This window comes from Ostrea edulis, chromosome 9 (assembly GCF_947568905.1).
Source record: "Ostrea edulis chromosome 9, xbOstEdul1.1, whole genome shotgun sequence".
Classification (NCBI taxonomy): Eukaryota; Metazoa; Mollusca; class Bivalvia; order Ostreida; family Ostreidae; genus Ostrea; species Ostrea edulis.
The window spans coordinates 62,464,371-62,490,150 of record NC_079172.1 but is presented as its reverse complement, the minus strand read 5'-3'; the positions used below and the strand labels follow the sequence as shown (position 1 = coordinate 62,490,150).

The window sequence follows — 25,780 nt, the reverse complement described above, 5'->3', positions numbered from 1 at the left end:
TATTCATTTTTTGTAGAATAAAATGGATAGCAGTTTCATTGACCACATAGAAGAAGTGGATTCTCAATCAACCCAGCAAGTACATATATGTCATGTATGCGGGAAGCATTATTCAACAAAATCAAACCTTACACGTCACCTAGAGTCGCATGCGCATAAGGAAAGATAAATTGTTGAGTGGAAATTTGCGTTCCTCAACTAATGTCAGAAAAGAAATAAAAGCGTAGTTCAGGCCCAATGCTTCTAGTTTCTGGGCAACACTGTCTATGAGGTGGTGTAATTTTGAGCATCGTGGTACTCTTGAATTAGCTTTAAATGGAGAGCAGGATTTGGGATAAGGTAAAAAAAATTCGTTGACGTTTCGGTGTTACATTTCCTAAGGGAGATTTTCGCTTAATAGTTAATGAAGAATTTTTCTGTCTTTTCGGAGTAACGTTTAGTGGTGTTTCTAAATTCCTCTTTTTTGCCAATATTATTCGTTTGGGTTTATTTAACCACAGATTGCTCTTTTTTCTGGTCATTTCACTATCTGAAATAATAAAGAATCCATGTCAGTTTCATTAAGGTATGAAACAATGTTTTAAGCATGTGGTGTCGTGGTAATATTTTTAGAGAATATTTTTTAATGAACATTTAATGATATAAAATGTCAAAGGCACTTCATTATAGGGTTACTGTACAAATACCGGAGTAGCCTTAAACAAGTTTGAATTTGACATTTATATGTTCGCTGTGCTCAAGATGTGGATTTTGACAAGAAACTTTGCTAAAGTAAAAATAAATCTCGGTCCCCCTACGCCACAATATTTTCACTCCCCTACGCCACACAGGATTTTCAGTCAAATACTCGCCATATCATGATTTTTTGTCGGTTTCTTCAGAAGAATATTGAGTTACCATTCAAAGGGAATGTTTCTGGTTGAAAAAACGTGGACTTTATGCAGTAGGAATGAAGATTTCTCATTAAATACACCGAAAAATATACCCAACGCCTACCTTACCTGTATATTGTCGAAGTGTTTGAGTATTTTGAAGGAGTTCTGGACTCCCCAATTCCTAGTGCTAGCTTGTCAATAACTATTGTCTTCCGTGCAATACTTTTGGCTATCTAGATTTATTTCAATTAAACACAATAAGACTTCGAATACTTACTGACCTACTTTCGTCGCTTCAAAATCACAACCCCGCGCTACACCGATCACGGTCCCCGCATGTGGCATTGTACACGGTGGCTCATATTGAAGTAGAATACTATATAAGTTTTTGGCAATTCTGAAATACTTATTTGTTTGGTATAATGATTAAAACAAAACAAACCAAAGTCCTTCTCCAACGCATGATTATTTTTATCCATTTGTAGTTTAGTTTTAGATGAATATATATATATTCTTATTTCCGATAAAAATCGATCAATTTCAAAGATAAAAAACTTTAAGGTATTCAATGTATAATGATCATATTTAATATCTAGTAAATGGATGGTGAAATTTTTGTAATCATGGTATCATTCTGAAGGGTTCATCAAATAAAAATAATCCACCATAGGAATTTTCAACATTTTGTTTACTGCTCGGTAGCAAGCATTCTTAGAAACAATGCCAATCATACGAAAGCCGGTTGTGCTTTTATAAATTACTAACTCCTTATAATGAGATCCGACTCATTAAAACCAGTTTGATTTTTTGATTTTTCAAAATTGAGTCTATTCGGCTTTCGTACAATCAAATTGCGCATTCAACTTAAGATAGAATTAACTAAGGGGCTGAGTGTTTGTACGACGTTGCTCTTGTATCAATAGATATAGGGTTGCTTCCCGTTTCTTCAATCTGAGGTAATGTCCGTTAAACTTAGTGTAGAGCTAAGTCCATCAAATGGATTTCAAATTCTCAATCTACAAAATGTTTTTGATTACAAATCATACATGAACCACCCAACATGTCGTATGATAAAATCTAGTCTCAGAATAAGCACCAAAATACCGTATAATGTTTCATTTCAGATAAGTCAATATTTAATTTTCTGAACCCCGTGGGATGTAAATTTTGAGGTGGCGGAGCGAGAGAACAGTGAGGCTATGTTGTTACACTCCCTAGAAATGACGTCATACAAGATCCGGTGTTTGTACAGGGTATGTGGTTTGTGATTATAGATGTGCACAAATACTCACCATCCAATATGAAGGAGCATGCATAGCGGACAAGGAGACAAAGCAAGAGACAGCGCCTATAGAAAGAAATAGCAGGAAATTACGATGGCTGCGGAGACTGAGGGTTGGTAGTAACCCTGTCGCTGATTGGTTAATATCTCTTGTCGGTGCGGTATCATTTTCATACATTTTTCATGCAGTGGGGGAAACCACGATTGCTCAGTTTCAAACGATATACGAATAAGCATTTAAATATAAAAAATGTATGACTTAGAATTAATGTTTTCCCTGTTGGTAAAATTAAACAATAAATGCTTATAAAAATGATATCAATTATCAATAATGGGGGGAAACGTGTTTAAACCGTTTTATTTCACCAGGAAATTAAAATTCAAATAGTCGGAAGTGTGATCAGACTAGCATCGCAATACTGAAATTTCATCTTTGAATTGTTTGAGATCAGAAAAACAGCGATAACATTCATGCAAAAGTAGTTTATTATTGTTGATTAATAAATAATAAAAACGTGCGCATCCCAATTGATGAATCATAAAACTTTAAACACAACGGATATTTCATTTCTCTCTCTCTCTCTCTCTCTCTCTCTCTCTCTCTCTCTCCATTTCTGAAGATATTACATTAGGTAATCCAAATTTTACATTTGTAGTTTTCTTTTTCCACATCGATAACGCATATTGAAGAAACCTCTGAAATATACATTGTAGTAGAGAGAAGAAATGATATTCCTAGGCATGAAATATACACTGTAGTAGATCCTAGAAATGAAATCCCTACCCCTGATATATAGTAGAGAGACTAGAAATGAAATTCCTACCCCTGAAATATACACTGTAGTAGATCCTAGAAATGAAATCCCTACCCCTGATATATAGTAGAGAATCTAGAAATGAAATCCCTACCCCTGATATATAGTAGAGAGACTAGAAATGAAATTCCTACCCCTGATTTATAGTAGAGAATCTAGAAATGAAATTCCTAACCCTGAAATATACACTGTAGTAGATCCTAGAAATGAAATCCCTACCCCTGATATATAGTAGAGAATCTAGAAATGAAATCCCTACCCCTGATATATAGTAGAGAGACTAGAAATGAAATTCCTACCCCTGATCTATAGTAGAGAACCTAGAAATGAAATTCCTACCCCTGATCTATAGTAGAGAACCTAGAAATGAAATTCCTACCCCTGATCTATAGTAGAGAACCTAGAAATGAAATTCCTACCCCTGAAATATACACTGTAGTAGAGAGCCTAGAAATGAACTATACACTGTAGTAGAGAACCTAGAAATGAAATTCCTACCACTGAAATATTCACTGTAGTACATGTAGTTTTTAAATTGCTTTCGTAGACATAAGCAAACTTCTTCGTTACGATTAGGCATCTCTATATAAAATGTGAAATGCATATTCCTCGTTTAATCTGGTTCCCTCAACCAAAATTCCGTTCAAACTCTTTACACCGAGTGCGCGAACAAAACCAGATTATTTATTTCTATTCTGGTTTTCACTCAGACGCTCGTTATTAGCCGAACGCCTGGTTGAACCAGACTACCATATTTCCTGCTATTAACAACCAGAATTATACATAGCCGCCCATGAAAAATCGGACAAAGTGATGATAAGCTGGCTTTTTCACAGGTACTTGATGTCTTAAATATATATTTACCCTTCTAAAGCGCCTTAGAATAATTAGTTATATATAAGGCGCTATATAAATTATATTATTGTTATTTGAAAAAAATGCCTTTCTGTAAACAAACTACTGTTTATATATATATATATATAGCACGGAAATAGCAATGGATTCTTAAATGATCATAACTGCCCTAAGTGAAGAAATATTTAATGTAAAGCACATAAAATTTCACTTTATTTGGATACCCACTTCCGCCCCTACCAGGGGTTGAACTCGCGACCTGCCGGAACCAAATCCCCTAGCAGCATTCACCTAAACTATTATGCAAGATAGATAACTCTGGGTTGTCCACTCTCTTTAACCCTAACCATAGGGAACGTTGGATTTTATAATTAAGATTAAAAAAAAACAAAAAACTACTTTAATTAAATCTGTTCGAGCAGGAATTATGTATCGCGACACGATATATGTAAGAAATATACGGCCCGATCCGCGTCTATTATGTTAATTATAAATATATATGTTAAACTTACATGTTCGTGCAAATCTTGAAATGATTGAACAAGCCGTTATCTTTATTGTTACGAACATTTATAGAGACAAGAGGAAGCATGTGACTTTTCCCACAAAATTATCAATCGCGATTCTGACCCCTAATAGTCCTCAATCTCTTCAATAACAAACACGATTACCGAGTCAATCTTCACACTCAGTTGTGACGTTTCCCATCTTTTGGGGGGGATTTCTATCATTCGTGAACAATAGATTAATTTAAAATAAAGATGAATTACAAAACGTTGCACCAAACACTAAATTTTCAATGTCACGATTTCCGTACTCCGAGTTAGGAGTCTTCTCAAATTGGAAACATCGAGTGTGCCAAATAAGTATATACATTGTACATGTATTCGGCTACAATCTGTAGCTGTGCAGATGCCACTCACTTGATAAACTTACGATTTTGAGGTACTTCATACATACACCTATATTTATTCATATTAAACGTGCTTTCCAGCTTATGAGATTATGATGTTTATACTGACTTTCTGCAAACAGCATACAAGTAAATGTCTATAGTATATTTTGTCAAAGGTTCACATTGATGATAATTAGGTCAACATGTGAATCCTATAGAAGAAACACACAATACAGCTAGATTTACATTGATGATAATTAGGTCAACATGTGAATCCTATAGAAGAAACACACAATACAGCTATATTTACATTGATGATAATTAGGTCAACATGTGAATCCTATAGAAGAAACACACAATACAGCTAGATTTACATTGATGATAATTAGGTCAACATGTGAATCCTATAGAAGAAACACACAATACAGCTAGATTTACATTGATGATAATTAGGTCAACATGTGAATCCTATAGAAGAAACACACAATACAGCTAGATTTACATTTCCAATGTTTTGCCGTTGATAACTTTCCGAATTGTAATGATAGCCATGTCCTTGTGAATACAGTGCAGTTGTGAATAATGCGCGTATGAATCTTGACAAATATGACATGTCTATTTTAACGGCTGGGAATTCTGATAAAAGTGAAAGTTCAGGAGGACATGCACAGCGACAGTACAAATTCACGTCGACATACTTTTCATGAAGCGCTGAAGCACGCCGGCGTGAAGCGTGGCAGCTCACACTCTAATGTATTCTCAAAATCTAAATGTATTACCTAGAGTTATCAAATTGAGAGCTGACTCTGGGGCCCAGAAAACTTGGACAAGCTGACACTTTGAGCTGTCACATTTTCTCACTATACACTACACGTATGTTTCTTCTATAAAAGTGACACTGAGGTCAAAGGAGATCTCATCCCAGAGTGTCTATCCACGTGAAGTACCTAATGACGTCATTCTCGCAAACGTTACGTTTCATGCAGAATAGCAAAGACATCTTATTTCATTTATCTCTTTTATAAGAAAAATATATACTGTACACTCTAAAATACGGTACGCGGGTTTTATTAATGAAATGGAAGCATGCCATTCACAGTATCAAACAGTTTCTCACAAAATCACCACAATATATACAGTGTATCACTAGTCCTCTCATTCCAACTTCGCTAGCCAAGGTTTTCAGGACCGCTTTAAGGAAGATGCTCTGACACAGATCAAAGTCAAGATCAACACGTACGATCCGTCTTAACAACACGTGTCTGGCGTGAAAACGTCTGATGAAGTTGAAATGTAGTGTGCAAATTAAAAAAGAACAGAGTTTAGTCCCACTTTGAGGTCTTTGGTCTCTTTGTCAAGGTTCCGTCCTCATTCATAGCGGTGTAGCTATTTTTATCTTCCTTCATTCTCATGTAGATTATGTAACCGATGCATCCCAAAAACAACATGGTCCCCGGTCCCATGACCATCAGATTCTGTAACGACAATCACGTATATACATGTAACTTAACTTTAATTATTTCTCACGGAAAAGCAGATATCAATCTAATTATTACACATTGTAATCATAATTAATATAAATATCAGTGATTTTTGAACATTAAAAACGTATGAACATGGGCCCCTTTTTATCGAATAATTTTGGCAAGGTGTGAACAAGTATCTGATTAAGGAGGTGTATTACATCATCATAATGGCTGACTTCCTTTCAAAACATGGATGAAAATATAATAAACATCAGCAGTATTTGTCTATTCCTTTTCGATTTAAATGCCTAGCTGAGTAGCTCAGTGGCTTAGTGTCGACAGCTGAACTGTAGATCGCGAGTTCAAGTCCTGTAGGGGTTCAATAATTTTCTACTAAAACTACATTTTTTGAAAGCTATCAACTTCAAACTATTGTTGTAAATATCCTCTGCTTTTCATTCACATCAAATGTATCTGGTGTAGCATTCCTCCTTAAGTTCCTTAATAAAAACAAGAGGCCCATGGGCCACAATGCTCACCTCGGTCACACGGACCCTGCTGTTGCTCATCAGAAGATTTTCTACCCTCAGTTCCCTAATTTTTATTTAACCCCTTATCATGACCCGACCCTAGCCCTAACTGGCCATGACATACCGAATTGGAATCTACATAGCATTGCCTGTGTAAGGGTCTGGTGTTTCATATCCGACCTTCACATCACCATGATCATATTGAGAAGTGAAATGAAACATTTTCAGAAATTTGTATATATGTTTTAATATTGCTAATATTTACCACTGAACCAGATTGTCAGACCGGTCTCTGACCACTGAACCAGCATGTCAAACCGGTCTCTAACCACTGAACCAGCGTGTCAGACCGGTCGCTAACCACAGAACATGTATGTCAGACCACTGAGCCAGCGTGTTGGGCCAGTCTCTGACCACTGAACCAGAGTGTCAGACCATTCTCTGACCACTGAACCAGCGTGTCAGACCGGTCTCTAACCACTGAACCAGAATTTCAGACCATTCTCTGACCACTGAACCAGCGTGTCAGACCGGTCTCTAACCACTGAACCAGAATGTCAGACCATTCTCTGACCACTGAACCAGCATGTTAGACCAGTCTCTAACCAGTAACCACTGACCCAGAATGTCACACCGGTCTCTAACCACTGAACCAGAGTGTCAGACCATTCTCTAACCACTGAACCAGCTTGTCAGATCGGTCTCTGATTGATGTAGTAATGAGTAAATGTATGCCACAATATTAACAGTTTTATGACATTTTGTACTTAATCATATGGTTAATTAGGAAATTACATGTAGCTTGATTAGTTTTAAGTGATTAGTCATATACTTTTTTTTCAAAACAGTGTGTGATCTAATTTCATTATGATATTACTTTGTGCATTAAAACTGATGATTTTGCCTATGCAGTCAGGGGCATTGGCATATTGCAGCCAATGTTCATTGTGGGTATTTGATCTTTATATTTACGAATTTCCCGTGGATCAGTTGCATTATGATCGATATTAATATTTAATGTTGAATTTTATTACAGTTGTCCTGATCTTTGAAATATCAGGATGCATTTTCTCTAAGAGGGGGAGAATGTCACAGGAAAAATTATCTCATATATGTAATATATCAATACAATTTTATATATATTATTCATCATTCACCTTTCATTACACAAATAGCATATTAAGCCATTCACCCCATTCATATTCGTTGGGATGAACACGGATTGGCGAGGGGAGGAGTGTGAAAGGTCGGTATGGCCTGTGTATGGGTGTGGGGGTTTCCAGTGGTTTGATTGGATGGTGGTTGTGAGTTATTCTTTTAGTTATTTTACTGGTTTTTATTTGCCTATCTGTGTGTACTTACAGCTGTAAAATACCACACATTAGTCAATATTTTCAATTGGACCCCTCAAAAATACATGGGGTGGAATATCCACTTCCATGGAGAAAATTTCTGGGTCCACTAATATACAAATAACTCTAATGGTAGCTCCGGCCACGTATTACAATACACAGGAATGAATGTCATTTAGAAATATTATGATCACTGTGACGTGATGATTGAACTTATTAGTCTGTGATCATCTTTGACTGTTCTGTCCATCAACAAATTTCTTCTACATAGTCCACTCCATATTCCAACCCTTTGCAACATTGAACTTCTGGGTTTTATCCAGCTATTAGATGTTATTACCCATTTCAATTATTTAAGGGGAATTTTTGAGAATGCAGTCGTGAGCTTCTACGGGAGGGGGTGGGGTGGGGTGGGGGACATGCATCCTCAAATTATTATACCTCAAAACAGGCATATAAATGGATTGATTACTCTGATAATTATAGAAAATGACTAAGAATATATGAAAATAAGTTTTGTTAAAACTCTCATATAATTTTGTGTAGTTTCTACAATTGAAGAGAAATTTTCTACCTGTGCAAGGGGAAATAATCATTTGTTGTGAAAGAGGGAAAGATACCCTTTATCAGTAGTTAAACCTAGATAAATCCCAGGACTTGAATATGGAATCAAGCTGATTGACAGGTGTTCACAAAATTAAGACCGACATGTTGCAGTGGGTGTGAATATAGTCTAGAACATGTGGAAGAAACCAGTGTGTCTTATATGTAAAACCATGAAATGTAATATTAGAACATGTCGAAATTATGCAATGGCAGCCAAACCAGTTTGTTTTGTAGTTTATTCATATAGCAAAAAATACTGTCTTGCCGCAGAGGGTTGCAAAAAGTGGGCTAAAATTAATCAAACCAGCTTCACTTAAGAAAGAACCTCGAAGTCAGTCTGTTAAAGTTGTAACCAAGTTAAACTGGCATCATTTTTCTGCAATGTTATTACCAACTTCCCTCTGCAACATGTCAGCATCAAATGTTGCACATAGAAATTGTGTGTCCTCATTTCATGGGCACAAAAACAACAGTCAACTGAATTAATTCCAAATAACAAAAACAACACTTACAGTCCACCACAATCACCTCTAATTAATGAAAAAAATTAATATAAACAATGCCCTAATTTACATGAAATAGAACAAATTTATAAATTTTTAAGAAACTTTTAAGCTTGAGAGTCTTTCCTTAAACATTAGTGGTGGGTATGACAGACTTATTTTAAATTTTTACATGAAGGAACATGTATGTTTATTCAAGTCAAAATGCCCACAGAAACAAGTTTTTTTTTAAATTCATTTTGTTATCAAACTTGAGGCATATTCCTTAGTCAATAGTGTAGAAAAACAAGTATGGCATGTACCTCATCAATGATTACAATCACTTTGAAAAATATATCTATTTCTGGAGATTTGGGCATTGTTTGTATGAAATGATTAGAAAGTATGCCATAGCATCAGAGTTGAAGCTAATCCGAGATTCCCCTAACTCTTACTCCCGCTTTTATATTGTGACATGTGCGGGGGAACACATGTCACAATATAAAAGTGGTGGCAAGTGACAGTCAGAGGAATCTCGGATTAAGTTGAAGCTACATGTAGCTGCAGAACTGTACGTATGTCTCTAAGAAAATATTGGGACAGATCAGAATTCTGCAGCTAAGTCGAAGCAGAGGATTATTGTTTTCCAATATATGCTATAAATATGTGTAACATGTGATATTGACGTGTTGATAAGACTTGTATATTCCATTGAGGTAGAACCTCTCGGGAATTCTACATGCACTTACAGGTTTGGCGTAGAGTTCAAAGTTGATCGCCCTGAATGCGGACGTACTCGGTAACTTTCTCCATCCAGGCGATTGAAACTTTTCATTTCGTTGGTCTACTTTATCCTTAAAATCCACTGATTTATCATTACTTTTAGGATCCATCGTCAATGTCATTCACAATTCGCATTTATACAGGGCGCATCCATTTTAAAGAGACCCGTATGCAAAAGACCGATCCCGATGTAAATTGATTTAATATTTTTAGAGAAAAAAGCAACTTCCATGCATGCCATGGAGGATGTTCATACTTGAAAATCGATTCAAAATTTTGTAAAAAGCCAAAAAAAAATTAAAAGTGTCACGGGCTGTAATTTCTTTGTGCGTGGTTGGACGTATATTTGCATGCATGAGTTGAATTCATTATATTTGTGGATTACCACGTTTACCACTTCTATCACATTCACTGACGTTCATGATTCCATAATCTAAATAAACAGCTTTATCATCTTTATCTGCGTTTGGAGTCAATCTGAACTCGGGAAAATCTTTATACAACATCATTAACCCTAGACAAAAGCATGGGTCGACACATATGCATGCATTGCTTGTTTCCTCTCTTGCGTAAGACAAAATAAATAAATAAATAAAAAATAAATAAATAATAATAAATAAATGAATAATAATAAATTTTTTTTTTACCGAACTTAGCGTGCACCATGCAGTATCCGAGTGCTGAACTACCTTAACTTAGCTATGCAGTGTGTATCGTGTAGCATCAGTGCTATATAAATACATCGCTGAAAGTAAACCAAAAAATCACAAAAGCGGAAGCAGTACTAGACTGACAGTATGTGTTTATAAAATGCTGACACCCCCCCCCCCCCACCCACACACACACACACACACACCCGTATCGCAGCAAAGTTGATAATGGTCAAAGTTAAGGTTTTTCAAATGTAGGTCAAGGTCACGAGTTAAAAAGCCCTTGGTACCCAAAGAAAGGTCTTGTCACAAGGAATAAACAAGCGAAATATGAAAGCACTTGTCTACTAAGAGGCCGGTCAGTATCTGTTGGGGTGTTGGGACCGGTGCTTAGTAGGACTCCAACTTTTTTTTTTTTTAACACTGATAGGAAAGCAATATTTTTTTAATTTGAAATGTATGGATATAACTTTCAAACTTTTAATTCAAATCCTAGAACTAATATATCTTATAAATAATAATGCTGAATATTATATGCATGCTTTATTTCATGTCCAAGTTGAATATACTAGAGACAATTTGCAATAAGATACTGGAGCTTTGAAATTTTTTTTATATTAAAACATGTAATTAAAAATCACAACAAGTATTGAGCTGTGAATAAAATTGCAAAAAATTACATGTAAGCTTTGCATGGAGTATGGGTTTCAATCACAGAAAATAAAAATGGTATATCATGTTGGTCATAATTTGAAGGATATAGACCACACATCTTTGATAATTTGATAGAGAGGAGTGATAGTAAAAGTGAAAATGAAATTTATGTACCTTCTTCAAGGAGGAGAGGAGTAAAGGTTCCAGACAAATTCAAGGACTATGATATGTGATCTGTAACAATGGTAATGAAGTAAAATTGTCGTTTAATCATACATATTTACAGAGTAGAACACATATGTTTTTTATGACACATCTGATATAGGATAGCAATTTTTTTGTATTCTTAGAAGATAGGACATCGGGTTTTTTAAGAATGGTAATATGGAATGCACCAGTCCCAACCCCCAATAAATATTGACCGGTCCCTGACCGTTCAAAAGTTGTTTGACCAATGTTTCAGTTTTTGCGGACAGACGGACGGACCAAACACTACATACCCCTCCCCGATTCTCTGAATACGGAGGCATAAAAAAGGGAATATTACTAATCCCGATTTTGACATGCTTTTACATTATTAAGTGAAAATCTAAGAGGGGTGAAAAAGTCGGAGGAGGTGTAGCCCGGATGTTGCCTCTAACTAAAATGCGCGAAGACAAATAATACCAGGGGCGGATCCAGGAATTTCGGTTAGGGGGAACAACTCTATGGGTAGGGGGTTTAGGGGCTGCCGTGAGGCCCCCAGTTGGTCCGGGGCGAAGCCTTGGTGCATGGGACCCAGGAGGGCGAAGCTCCTGGATTTTACAGATTTTTTAGGTCTTGAAATATGTCTCCTATGTAGTAATTTTTACTATTTTCTGTCATTTTAAAAAGGTTACTTGAATTTTAAAAAATTACGCCAATTTTAAAGGTTTTTGGAAAATATGTAAGTTCTCCCCATAAACGTAATTCAATAAATCAAAAGATTTTGTCATTTATTTTTCCGAGAGAGGAAGAAATTATTGCTTCTTTTATCGTTTGAATTTTTCTAAACCCCCCCCCCCCTTAAATCCGCCACTGAATACTCCATTCCCAAAATCTTTTTGTTCCATTTATTTAGATGACAGATTTTTGTGTGGAAAGTACAGACCCTCAACGATAGCGAAATGTGAGTACATAACTCGGAAAAATTATTTTGATATTCATATGCGACATAACACACAAATGGGGATATCTGCAAGAAACCTACACATACAACAATACAGTGGCGGATCCAGAAAAAAGTTAAAGGATGGGAGTGTGCGACCCAAAGTTTGTATTTTTTCCATAAAGGGGGGGGTGAAAACCCAAATGGCAAGAAATGCTGACCATTTTTGTTTAAAACATCCAACCCCCGCAATCCCCACACCCTCTTGATCCGCCATCGAAATAAACTAAATCTGTAACTTTAGAACTTCTGCGAACTACCGCCTTTTTTTTTTTCTTTCCACTTTCTCTTTTAACTTAAATACAAATATTTCTCAACTACCAGCCACTTTCTCTTTCCACTTAAATACTTAAGCTACAAAAGCATCCTTTTTAAAATGAAAAATAGATATATGTTTGTGTGTTATTTAATATTCATCTTAAAGGTGTGTAAAAGATTAAATCAAAAAGATATATTTAAAACAAATTTCCACCATCATATCGCAGTGTATTACAACCCACACACATCTACTACCACGTCTGATACACTGTATCCAATTCGTGCATTTTTTTTTTTTTAGCGTAGTCACATCTACATGATAAGACAGGCCAAAATAAACAAAAACAAAAAAATCTACACATGACTAAACATATTCATTGTTTATCAAAGTATCAAGCAAACTCACTATGAATAGTAAAATGTTGATCGTATGAAAAACTCACAAATAATTAATAAGAAAGGTTAGTCGCAAATAGATCTACACGATATCTGAAACAATAGACCGCAATTATCACCTTCATTAATATTCATTTTCCATATGACCAACCAAATATTTGATTTTGAAATTTCAAATTTTACTAATTATGATTTTTCGCACGTATGCGTTACCAACTTTCCCAAAACTGCTTAATGACGTCAGTCCCTGTCATGAGACCATAAGGTGATTAGTTAGAATAGCTGTTGATAAGATTACAGCTGTAAATATCAAAACGCAAAGATAAGGTGCTTTATAAAACGATATACCAGTAGGTTTCTACACCGTCACAAGCACACTACGTATTTTTGCCTCAGCAGGAACTCGGACCTGTAAGTACTCAACACATACACACCACAAACACACCCTTTCCTTAAAAAAAAATCATACCACTCGGCAGTGTGAAAAGGATCTCAATCCTTGAATTATTTCATAAATATTTCTATTTATATATATTTATATATACCTACCGGGTTTGTACGAGTCTTTATCAAAATCGGTAGACTTTCTAAAAAAATGACATTTTTTAAGTTTCCAAAATCTTGTTTTTTAAATGCATTATAACACACAACAATGAACCTTGAAAAACACAACTTTGAACTAGAAACAGAATATATTTTAGAATATGATATAGAAAATATATTACTCATCATAATGTGTCCTTCATGTTACAAATTTTAAAGTGCTAATAAAAAATCTAAATCATAATCGGATAACGGAAACTTTTGCAACTGCATTGACATAATGATAGGAAAGTATACCATAAAAATGAATTAAAAACTCTTTTCACAACAACAATTTATGCCTAAGAAAATTACAAAATGTGACAATTTCTAAGCGGCAAGGTGATTTGTACACTAATAAAATGTTTAACTTATTCATTATTGTAAAAACAGTTTTAAAAAAGACTCTTTACATTGGGTAGAAGCAACTTGGAAATATTTCAAAAGACTATAAATTTCGTGCACAAAATAATATACATTGTAAGATTTAAAAGATCTGATTATGTCACATGTAACAGGAGATACTTGTTTATAACTGAAAAGGACAGACATAGAAACAGGACAGACAAATCAATGACTTTTCACACATTTATAAGTTATCAATCAAATTTCTTGTCTATATCTATTACAGATGTATCAAGGAAGAAGTAAATAATTAAACACATAAATTATTTGATTAGAATTACAAGACAGAAGCTCAACTTTTTTCTTCAGTAAGGAAATGTAACGGGGGGGGGGGGGGGGGGGGAGGGGGATTTGTAACATAAAAGATATCTTGGAAATACGGAAGGAAAACTCACCCTAATTAAGATTATTCTAATCTAAACATAATTAAGAACCCACACTTTTCAAAATGGTGTTTTTAACGATATACCATTTATATTTTTACATTACATAGAAAATTAAAGAAATCAAAGATTTTTCTTTTTTACAGGATAGGAAGCTTAACTGAGTGAACTTTTGCAAATTAAGGTCATATTTTTAAATATATCAGAATAGGAACTTTTGGAGTGTTTATTAACAAGGTACAAAATATTTAAAAGCAAAATATAAAGTACAAAATATTTAAGAATAAATATGAAAACCTCGTTTGACCTACTGAAGTAAATGTTACAGGAGAGAGTGTTTATTAACAAAGTACAAAATATTTAAGAATGAATATGAAAACTTCGTTTGACCTACTGAAGTAAATGTTACACAAGAGAGTGTTTATTAACAAAGTACAAAATATTTAAGAATAAATATGAAAACTTCGTTTGATCTACTGAAGTAAATGTTACAGGAGAGAGTGTTTATTAACAAAGTACAAAATATTTAAGAATAAATATGAAAACTTCGTTTGATCTACTGAAGTAAATGTTACAGGAGAGAGTGTTTATTAACAAAGTACAAAATATTTAAGAATAAATATGAAAACTTCGTTTGACCTACTGAAGTAAATGTTACACAAGAGAGTGTTTATTAACAAGGTACAAATATTTAAGAATAGATATGAAAACCTCGTTTGATCTACTGTTTATAGATACACAGGGGTACTATATATAGGAGTTATGACATTGATCATTGTTCGTTATCTTTGCCTTTCATACACGTGTCCAAGTATGTTACATTTACATTGTATACTGCAACATGTAATTTTAATCGAATGAGATGAGGAATGCCAGTTGGTGTTTTACAAAAACTAAAGAAATAAAAACAATTAATACAAAGTAATTTTAAAAGTAATATCTAGCTCCTTTGGGTCAAATGCTGTTTGACGTGTTTCATACCGATTGTTAGGCCGTTTACCTGATCAAGATATATAGGGCTCTCGGTGAGTCCCCTAGGTACCTGATTCCACCTCTGGTGTGTCCAGGGGTCAGTGTTTGCACAACTCTGTTTTATATTCCTTAAAGGAGTTGTGAGATTGATCACTATTTGTTATCCCCACCTTTCCTTCCTCTAGTGATGAGGGATAAACTATGCTTAATTTCTAGTTTTTCAATTTTTCTGAAATAGCACTCCGATTCTCATTGTTTATTTTAAAATAAAAAATAATGGCTTGTTTTGAATTGTTCAAGCTTCACAATTATACATGTAGTCATGTCATTTTCCATAGTAATAAGTCCCTTGCCAAGATAAAGAGATGCAAGTCTGATTTTACATTAGGATCGCAAAATTCAGGATAATTTGAAAATATTGGTATTAAGAATTGCTTTGTACTAACTTTGTGATGTGAGAACTCGAGACTGTTTCCTTAATCGTCTCATTTCTCTCTTTTTGGAACAAACTGCAAATGTTTAGATATAAACTCTAGACAATTGTCCTGTCTATGCGATCACGTTTTGATGATGCACGTCAGTGTTTGGCCAGATATTCAAGCGGTTTAACATCATATCAGCTATTAAAAAAAAAAAGATCAGCATTTTTCTTTGCTTCAATAATATTTTCAGTAAATATCAGATGAGCATACATGTACATTAGTTCAAATAGTATTTTTTCCTCAAACTTCCAATAGGAAATAATTATGTCTGTCTTGTTGCCAGAATCTCTCCTTCCTGTTATGTAATATGAATTGAATGATTTTAAGATTAGAACATTTTTTAACAAGAGGGTCATGGTCAGCATTGTTTATCTGAGTCATCTTGGCCAATATTCAAAGATTTTCTCCATATATATCCGCATATAAACATTGATCCCCACCCTTATTGTGGCCCCACCCTGCCCCAGGGGCCATGGTTTTAACAAATTTGAATTTTCACTATGTCAGAAAGCTGCCGTGCAAATTCTAACTTTTCTGGCCCAGTGAGTCTTGAGAAGATTTTTAAAGAATTCCCCTATATATTCGCATGAAAAACTTTGATCCCCTACTGTAGCCCCACTCTACCACCTGGGGTATTTTCTTTCTTTCTTTTTAACTTGAATCTGCACTATGTCAGGATGCTGCCATGTAAATTTGAACTTTTCTGATCCAGTGCTTCTTGAGATTTTTTTTTATGACCTCACCCAAATTTTGCATTTTTGTGATTGTCTCCCTTTTGATTGAGGCATGGTCCTTCATTTTAACAAATTCGAATCCCCTTTACCCAAGGATGATTTATACAAAGTGTATTTGAAATTGACCTGCTGGTTCTGGGGATTTTTTTTTTTTAATTGTCATTGTATTTTCACTAATTCTGTATTTACATCGGGCTCGAGATATTCCATATGTTTGCTAGATTTTTCCCATACAGGGCCTCATTGTTTACAAACAAGTCACCCTATATTCTTCCGCTCCTTATATGTAAGTAATATGCATAAAATATAGTGTGAATAACAACTTTAACATTTGTTTTATGATAATAAGGGTTTCAAATTAGGGTAATTCTGACAGTGTCATTTGAAATGTTGGTTTTGTGTGCTTTATATATGAACTATTTTTTTCCTCGCACACTAATAATATAAACAATTTTGACATTGTCTGCGGCGAGATTTGACGACAAAGAGAGCTGGTAAGGTCTAGCCGTAAACTCTCCCAAACTTCACTGATTTAAAAAAAATATCTTTTAGCATTGTATTATATATAGAATTTCACTATTACCACGTTAAAAGGTACAGAATAAGTAATGAGAAATTGGTTTATTTTGTGATTTTCTTGTGACCTAGTTTCATTTTCTCTCGCCATGTTTGTAAACAACCTAACAAGGCCATTCAAAATTAGGAAAATTCAGTGTAGAGGGAATATGAAAGAAAAAAGTTATTAACATTATGTGAACCTACTCTCTTGACGACATGATTCTAATGCTTATTATTAAGTATATATGTAAAATGCAACTTTTTTTATGAGGGGGGGGGGGGGTATTTTGATCAGTAAATATAGATCGGTTATAGGTCAATATGACGCGCATACAAATCAACTTCCGAGAAAATAATGTTACAAAACAGGAACTCCTAATTTCGTCTGTAATGATAATAGTAGGGTCTATAATGTACCGCCCCCTATTTTTATTAGTGAGTGGTTTAGTATAAACCCCTACTATTGATATTGCAGACAAAATTATATATATATACATATATAATTTCAAAACTCTTTAATACAGTCAATATTTAATAGCCGTTGTCATTTATGAAAATAGTTAAACTCGTTGTGATGGTTATTATGTATTGGTCTCTTCTGTTTTCTTTTTTAGACAACAGAACCAAAATGAATATGAAATTACCAGCCTACCTCCAAGATGAGGTAGAAGACCTAGCTCCCTTCGATAATGATGGCATTGACTTCTCAGAATTTGAGTGGATGGCTGACCAGGAGCTAGAGGAATTTGACCGAGAGGTATGGAGTGCAGCCTGCTTTTAAGTAGTGACAGTCGTTGATTGGTGTGCTTGCTTATGGGACAAAATGACAGGGCGACTGGCCATAAACAGTTCTCATTTTCTTTAAGAGATTAGATTTGATAACTTTTGTGTAACTTATAGAGCCTGTGAATGAAATTGTTAATAAGTTCAGTGGATTCAGGTTATTATACAGTACAGAACAAGGCAGAAAATGGACACTTCTTTTTCAATACAGGGGTTGTCAAAATTGTCTTCTTAAAGAACTTAGAGAAGACAGTTGACAGTATATTATATAATTTGGTTTCTGAGTGGCAAAGGAGAATTCAAGCTCTTGTAGAAAGACACCCCTCCGCTACACGTGTACTGTGTGTGTTGTCATGTGGCAATACAACTGTGGCAGACCATATATTCTTGTTTATATATATATGTAATGAACACAAACATAAAACTAGTGTAGAAATTAATGTGTAGGTTAATGTTAACATAAAACTGTTGAAGAAATCGATGTGTAGGATAATGTTAACATAAAACTATTGAAGAAATGGATGTGTAGGTTGTTAACATAAAACTAGTGAAGAAATTGATGTGTAGGTTGTTAACATTAAATTATTGAAAAAATCGATGTGTAGTTTGTTAGCATAAAATTAGGGAAGAAATCGATGTGTACATTGTTCATAAAACTATTGAAGAAATCGATGTGTAGGTTAATGTTAAAATAAAATTATTGAAGAAATCGATGTGTAGGTTAATGTTAACATAAAACAATTGAAAAAATCTATGTGTAGGTTTTTAGCATTATGGAGTCATAATTAAGTTCCAGAGAAACATGGGACAATTTGTAAATAACATCCCCCCCCCCCCCACATTTGTTCTTTATATCTGTATTTTGTAATCTAACATGTTTCCCTTTTTAGATTTTTTTTTTTTTTTTCTTTCATTTTTTTTTTCTTATTTTGTCAAGTTGAAAGATTTTATAGTGCTTGTATTAAAGAAATATTTAAACTACATTGAAAGTTACCAGGTTAAACAATTAAGGGTCAATGTAATTAAACAGTAATAATACGCACAGATTCATTGTATGGATGATAGATATTGAGGGACATCTTTTTCCTCTCTTTCCAGGTTGAGGAGGAGTTTTGGGAGGGTGAGTTTATTGAGGCGTGTTTTGAGGAGATGCTTCAAGAAGAGGAGGAGAGGGAAATGACATTTTACTCCTCACTAACACACCCTGACCACCCCCATCAAATAATGGATTGTCCTAACAAGGTTAGTATAGCTTTGGTGTGTGTAAGGTTGAATAGCTATTGAGACAAGCTACCATCATTGTGGGAACTAACCACTCACCAGGTCCATTCACAACAAATCATAATGTTTTTGAGTGCATGTTCAAAAAAGAAATTTATTTTGTATAGTATCTGAAAGTATACATTATGAATCATGTGTATGAACATTTTTCCTTCTTTTAATTTAGAAATGTTGTTTTCAGTTGATTATTGAATATTTCTTCTTTTTTTTGTAATTCTCAGGTTTTCTCTAGCAAATTAAATCCAAATGCACCAGAATTCATTCCTAGAAACATGAAGAAAGGAAAGGCGTAGCCAGTGGTAAGGGGAGATGACACATTTCTAATGGGAAATGCATTGAGCCTTACATGTCTTTCATGGAGAGAAAAAAAATCATACAAAAAAAGGATACTCCCAACATTCTTGTATGACTGCAGTTCTGTATGTGATGTGTTAGAATTTTGCATGTTCATCAAATTTTGTTGAAGTTTCATATTGATACACATTTGTAAAAGGTTTTCCATGAGAATGACGGAGAAATATGACCAGTATGTTTTGTTTCATGTATTTGAAAGTGCTATATGTATGTTGGTGCACCATTGAGACTGTGTTAAGTATGTGTTTTGAACACATCTATAAGATATGCTCTTGTTTGTTTTTTTATATGGTAAATTCACGTGGCTAGAGTTGTCTTTCTTGTACTGACTTTTGTACACTATAAGTCCATAATTTGCTTTAATAGTGCATGCCATTTTTAATGATATTAAGAAATTACACCACTGTAACTCGAAACAAAAATGGTCCTGTTTAAGATTAACCTTCTGAAAGTTATACTGGATTTTATTTTATTAATTATTTGTCCTAATATTATATTTTACAATTTTAAAAAAGGAAAATAGAATTTTTGTGGGCTTAAGTACAGTTGACAATGTAGTAACTACAGACACAGTGTTTCATACCTAGGTACTAGTAAGAGAGAGGCTGCACATTTGTACTCCACAAAGGTTGTTACTGTTCTGTTTATAGTCGGGTCTATATTAAGGCGGAATAACACATCGTCATAAACAAAAGTATGCCATTGATGCAAAAATAAATTCAGAATCAAATTTTTTTCCTCATGCACATTCTTTGTCGGGGCAATGGTTAAGTCTTTGATTTTAAGGTTGTGTGTTCGAGTCCTACAGGGGGTTTACATATTTTCCTGAATGTTTTATATTAGATTTCATTTGCAAATTGCAAGTTTTTAAAGTATAAGGCAAAATTTAAAATTTCCGAAAGCTTTTTAGTAAGACAGGTATTGTTTTATTTGGTTGTGATGAGGGTGTTATACCGTCTTAATTATGAAAGAAAACGAACTTACATGGTACACATTGTAATTGGTTTTCATTCAAACATTAGTGCATTCTGTGGGAAGGTTGCTTCTAACGTATTAATTTTTTTAAGCAATGTATTGATTTTACTGTGAAACTTAAGTTGTACAGTACAGATCTAAACTTGAGGATTTCCCCCATGTAAGTCTTTTTATTCCCTCACTCTTCTTTGAATGTATTTTAAAGTGTCAAATATATGAAAAATAATTTTTACAAGCATTAATAAGCAATGCTGTTCTAACATTGTCATTTCCAGACCTGAATCAAAGTAGGCTTTTCTCATCAAAGTTTTTCCATTGTTGTTATTGAAGTGAACTTTCGACTTATTTTCAACTTCTTTACAAGATCCGTCGGGCATTTTTCAACCGAACTAGCACAAAATATACCTGGCTCAAGAGTTTTGAAATTTGTTGAAATGAAGGGTCATGGTCCTCCCCAAGGGGAAATAACTGAGTAATAGGGTGGAACACAAGAACCAATGGAACAGAAAGGCCGGAACTTACTAGAAAACTAATGTAATTTTAAGATTGAAGTTTGTACAGGAAACACAATAGAGGAATAGATCAGAAATTCTTTCAAAATCTCAAGCAACACACGGGTACATATTGTCAAATTGATATTGTAGTTTGTTCATACCATGACTCCCAGGGTGGGTCACGATAAGGGTTTAAAGGGTCCACAATAGGAGTTTAAGGATTGGCATTATAAGGTATTTAAGACTTCTTGAATAAATCTTCAGAATATTCTTCTCAAGAACCACAAATGTACTAATTGTCTAATGTTAAAGTTTCAAGCATCCCCATGTAGTGTAGGTTCAATATTGTCCCCCAAGGTGGGACCAAATTAAAATTTTACTATAGTATACATAAATCTTCTTGTCAAGACGTTTACACTATGTTGATTTTAGAATATGTAAAAATCCACGCAGAATAGGGTGTCATATTAGGATTTTTAAGTTTTACTCAGAATTTTATTAGATAATTCTCTCGGAACCTTTTTTCAATTAACCACATGGATAAGATCTGTCAATAAACATGCAAACATTCTCATTCAGTATTGATTCATATGTGTTCACATTCAACCATTGGGGGGGGGGGTGGAGCAGGGCCACAATAGGGGATCAGAGAATCACATGGGAATGTTTAGAAAAATTGGAAATACATAAGCACAATTAAGACCATGTCACTTGGGAGCAATTTGGGAACACAGTATAATTCATAGGGAAATTTCAAACCAATCAGGTGAGCAATGTGATTTGTAGGCCTCTTATTAATCCCTTATTGCTTTCTTCCTCTGTAATTTTGTAGAGAGTGCTCATAGAACACTGCTACTGTTCTGTTTACATGACTCATGACAATGTCTCGCCTGATCACAATAGATCCCTTGTACTGAGTGCTATACATGTATATAGGAGTCGGGAGTATAATTTTTGGGGTTTTTCCAGTTTAAAACTGTCGACTTCATTTCAGGTATAATGAATTATGTATCTTTTATTTTAAGATGATTTCATGAGAATATATTTCATTAATTTTTCATTGTTATAATTTTTTCTGCTTCTTTGTTTTCGTGTTTACAAAATCACATGGTGCCAACTACTAGGATCTTTTTTATAATAAAGTTTTGCTGAAAAGAAAATTGTTGGTTTTTCATGAGAGAGAGAGAGAGAGTTATTTTCGGGTTGTGATTTCTCTTTATTGTACTATTACATATTATATATATATATACATGTAATATTACTATTATATATTTGCGGTAGGGACTCAAATTACCGCAATGTAAGTCGTTATTTATGTCTTAAACTGAAATAAATGAAGACCAGGATTCGAACCCGCCCCGCCCCCTCAATCTCTAGTCAGGTGCTCTACCAATGAGCTATCTAGCCACCGTCGATCGAACCCGGCTGACAACTACATTCCTCCCTCCTTAAATGTCTTCACATTTGAAGACAACAACCCAGGGTCTTTTTACCCCTAACAGAACTTTCAACTGCAATTAGACATTATAACCTACAGTGAGTAAGATCGTCTACATATCTATCACTTGTAAAAGAAAAATTAAACATCCTAGTGTATTGTGAACAGTTAACAATGAAACAGTTTTTGAGCTATTGGTTAATACAGGGTTTGTGTGTGTATGAGGAAATGTTTCTGTTATTCAATGACAGCTTGGTTTTTAAAGACATATAAGAAGGAAATAACTTACTTGATATAAGTGTGTTACGTTTATGAAGATGCATGGGTTTTTTTCACTTATGTTATTGTACATGTAATGATAGCATCAGCTTTCGGTGAAATATCACGTACAAACTTACTGCCGTGGCAGATAAGGTTCTTTAAGGTGCCAACGCCCATCGTGACCCCGGACGTTCTATTTTTTCCCCATATTTATATCCGACATATATAGGCGGATCCAGGAATTTGTAATGTGGGGGAGGGTCTTGCATTTGATCTTTTAGGTACTTTTCACAACCCCCACCCCTATCCCCTTTACATCCTTTTTGCTTGTGTATATAACATCGTAAGGAAAATCATGGCTTGAAATAGCTTTTATACATGAACATGTTTAGTTTATTTATTACTTGTTTTCAAAGTTCTAGTCATTATAATCGCCATACATACAAATGTAGATCTGTAGCTCTACGGTAAATGGTGCAAAATCCTGCATTCTGAGCATTTCCTGGCACTTCTTTTTCACTTTCAAATTGTCTACTTCTTAAACAAATCTTTTATGTTACATATTTCTTAAGTGATGATTGTATCTGACGAAAATATATACATAAACGTACATCAGTGTGTTGTCTTATTTATCCTAGAAGTAAATGACACACTGGTGTTGGTAAATTTGAGTGATGTAATTACATGTAAATATCCACCTTTCATATAATTTTTACTCAAAATCTCGTTGACATTCAATATCTCTTAAACATTTTGGTCCGTAAAAGGGGAGGGGGTGTCGGGACCCCACCCCCACCCCCGTCTCGATCCGCCCTTGCGACATATCTTAACAATTAACGCGGGGCGAGTCAATGCATTTCATAACCCGGTTCCTGAGGCCTTCCGATGTGCAAGACTTCGTGAACCAGGCTAAGCATTTCATCGATAATTTAGTTCTGTATACAATCTTTGAAGAATTTAGAAGTATGGAGTGTCTAAAACTTTTATATTTGAAAATTTTTGACATGAATTCTATTCAGACAATGCAAAAAATTCAAACAACCCTTAGTTGATATTTCCCGCATAACCGTGTGTGACAACAAGTAGTTAATCTGCACTGGACTTTAGTCCGATGGGTTTCATACTTTGCGTTGACAAAGCCATTTTCTTGATTGGCTGCTAATTATAGCCTTCACAAGTATGATACCACTGATCTTGGAAAGAAAGATAAACTAGAGATAATCTCATTGTAATTTGAAACACGTGCAAACAAACAACAGGAAACGTTTGTTATTAATGTATTTACCAACACGAAACTGCTAAAAATCTAATATTGTTCGCATCTACGGTCTTTCCTAAATGCTCATGAAAAGTCATTGAAATACAATTGTACTGCCAAAATATGCACATAATTCTCAAATTGCTTTTTTCAAAACTTCACTTTTTAACGGATTTCTTAAAACTGCGACAGGTGTATAGATTTTCTGTTCACGGGGATCAATCTTTTTAAATAGAGTGAAACATGTGCCTCCTTGAGTCGGCCAGAAAAAATATCTGCAATTAGTGTTGTATTCACTAGAGAAGTGAAAAGAGGAACAAGTGATTTGCGATCTGCTTTTGATCTTTTGCAGTCAGCTGATTTGCCATCTGCTATTGATGCTTTTGCAGACAGCTGATTTGTGACCTGCTTTTGCAGACAGCTGATTTGCGACCTGCTTTTGCAGTCATCTGATTTGCGACCTGCTTTTGACACTTTTGCAATCAGCTGATGTGCGACCTACTTTTCAGAGAGCTGACTTGCGACCTTTTGATGCTTTTGCAATCAGCTGTTTGCAACCTGCTTTTGATACGTTTGCAATCAACTTATATGCGATCTGCTTTATATACTTTTTGCAATCAGCTGAATTGCGACCTGCTTTTGATACTTTTGCAGTCAACTGATTTGCGACCTGCTTTTAATACTTTTGCAGACAACTGATTTGCGACCTGCTTATGATACTTTTGCAGTCAGCTTGTCAACATTGGTGGCTATCTCAGTATTCAGATTTTTAATCATTTTGTTAACATCTTTACTTTCAAAATTTTTTAAAATAAGAAAGTTTAACGTCTTTTCCTTTACATTTTTTCTTTTATTTTGGCAATACTCGGATGTAAGTGTGGTTGAAAATAAAAATTAATTCCGATATTCTCAGCTACATTTGTAGAATAGTTGTTAGAAATGTCTGATACTTTATTTGTATCTTTGACGAAGTCATCATTTTCACTCTAAACGATCTTGCATTTGGTATCTGATGTTTTCTTGGAAAATGCTGGTTTGTAGACCGAAAATTTGATGATTTAGACCATCTACACATCTTTTAGATAAAGAATGCATTCCGATTTCTTTTTCAGTTATGTTACTTAGGTCCCTATGTATTCTGTATGACAACCCCATACTTTGATTTCTATATTTTACAAATTTGTTGTAAATTATATCCTTTCTGTAAAAGTACTTTTCTTAACTCTTTGTTGATGAAGGGGGTGTTTTTTTTCTTCCATACCTTTCTTTTAATGGTGCATGTTTTCCCCACAGTATCACTGATCTCTTTCTCAAAACCATTGCGCACTTTATTTATATGGTCTTCACAGTCAACTGTTTGTAGTGATTCCAAACTATCAGGTTAATATCACTGTGATCTTGGCAAAAAGTCTCTTAATCAAATTGTTTAACACTCCAATATTTACAGTTTGATCATGCATCTGAAGGAACATTGCTGTTTGCAAAAATAGAAATCTTATTATGTCAGTTATTTATACCAGGGGGAAATGCAAAGGTCTAAAAGTGGGTTGTTTCGAGTTCGGTAAAATAACACATGAAAAGTGAAGATAACGAACAGTGAACAATCTCATAACTCCTATAAGCAATACAAAATAGATAGTTGGGCAAACACGGATCCCTGGATATACCAGAGGTGGGATCAGTTGCCTAGGAGGAGTAAGCATCTCCTGTCGACCGGTCACACCCGCCGTGAGCC

At 34.6% G+C, this 25,780-nt stretch overlaps 3 protein-coding genes across 5 annotated transcripts in view; 1 reads left to right on the top strand and 2 right to left on the bottom strand.

The window, feature by feature from the left end:
* LOC125657561 (uncharacterized) overlaps positions 1-4,403 on the bottom strand; it is a 17,256-nt gene extending 12,853 nt beyond the window's left edge. The window contains exons 1-2 of the mRNA XM_048888221.2: positions 4,340-4,403; positions 2,168-2,223 (exon numbers count right to left, since the gene is read on the bottom strand). Of these exons, the coding sequence (XP_048744178.2) occupies positions 2,168-2,223; positions 4,340-4,341 (58 nt within the window). The 5' untranslated portion in view covers positions 4,342-4,403. The remainder of the gene's footprint in view (positions 1-2,167; positions 2,224-4,339) is intronic.
* Positions 4,404-5,726: 1,323 nt separating this feature from the next.
* LOC125657573 (small integral membrane protein 8-like) lies at positions 5,727-10,133 on the bottom strand. Its single transcript, XM_048888237.2, has 2 exons — positions 9,908-10,133; positions 5,727-6,197 (listed from the first exon to the last, which is right to left on the bottom strand). The coding sequence occupies exons 1-2, from the start codon at positions 10,061-10,063 to the stop codon at positions 6,045-6,047; spliced, it is 309 nt and encodes a 102-aa protein (XP_048744194.1). The 5' UTR covers positions 10,064-10,133; the 3' UTR covers positions 5,727-6,044.
* A 3,310-nt stretch (positions 10,134-13,443) lies between these two features.
* Positions 13,444-22,248, top strand: LOC125657569 (polyadenylate-binding protein-interacting protein 2-like). Of its 3 annotated transcripts, none has more exons than XM_048888234.2 (4): positions 13,444-13,496; positions 17,816-17,958; positions 19,083-19,226; positions 19,487-22,248. In XM_048888234.2, the coding sequence occupies exons 2-4, from the start codon at positions 17,830-17,832 to the stop codon at positions 19,556-19,558; spliced, it is 345 nt and encodes a 114-aa protein (XP_048744191.1). In that variant the 5' UTR covers positions 13,444-13,496; positions 17,816-17,829; the 3' UTR covers positions 19,559-22,248. The 3 variants fall into 3 exon arrangements, with proteins under 3 accessions (XP_048744191.1, XP_048744189.2, XP_048744190.1); XM_048888232.2 differs by lacking the exon at positions 13,444-13,496 and adding an exon at positions 16,839-16,929; XM_048888233.2 differs by lacking the exon at positions 13,444-13,496 and adding an exon at positions 17,017-17,137.
* Positions 22,249-25,780: the final 3,532 nt, after the last annotated feature.

Bases quoted from the DNA above. Each gene is read 5' to 3' on its own strand.
- LOC125657573 (XM_048888237.2), bottom strand. From the start codon at position 10,063: ATGACATTGACGATGGATCCTAAAAGTAATGATAAATCAGTGGATTTT. The intron at 6,198-9,907 runs GTAAGTGCATGT...TTGTCGTTACAG, and splicing joins TTGAACTCTACGCCAAACCT to AATCTGATGGTCATGGGACC.
- LOC125657569 (XM_048888232.2), top strand. From the start codon at position 16,854: ATGTTTGCTAGATTTTTCCCATACAGGGCCTCATTGTTTACAAACAAG. The intron at 16,930-17,815 runs GTAAGTAATATG...TTTCTTTTTTAG, and splicing joins TATTCTTCCGCTCCTTATAT to ACAACAGAACCAAAATGAAT. The intron at 19,227-19,486 runs GTTAGTATAGCT...TGTAATTCTCAG, and splicing joins TAATGGATTGTCCTAACAAG to GTTTTCTCTAGCAAATTAAA.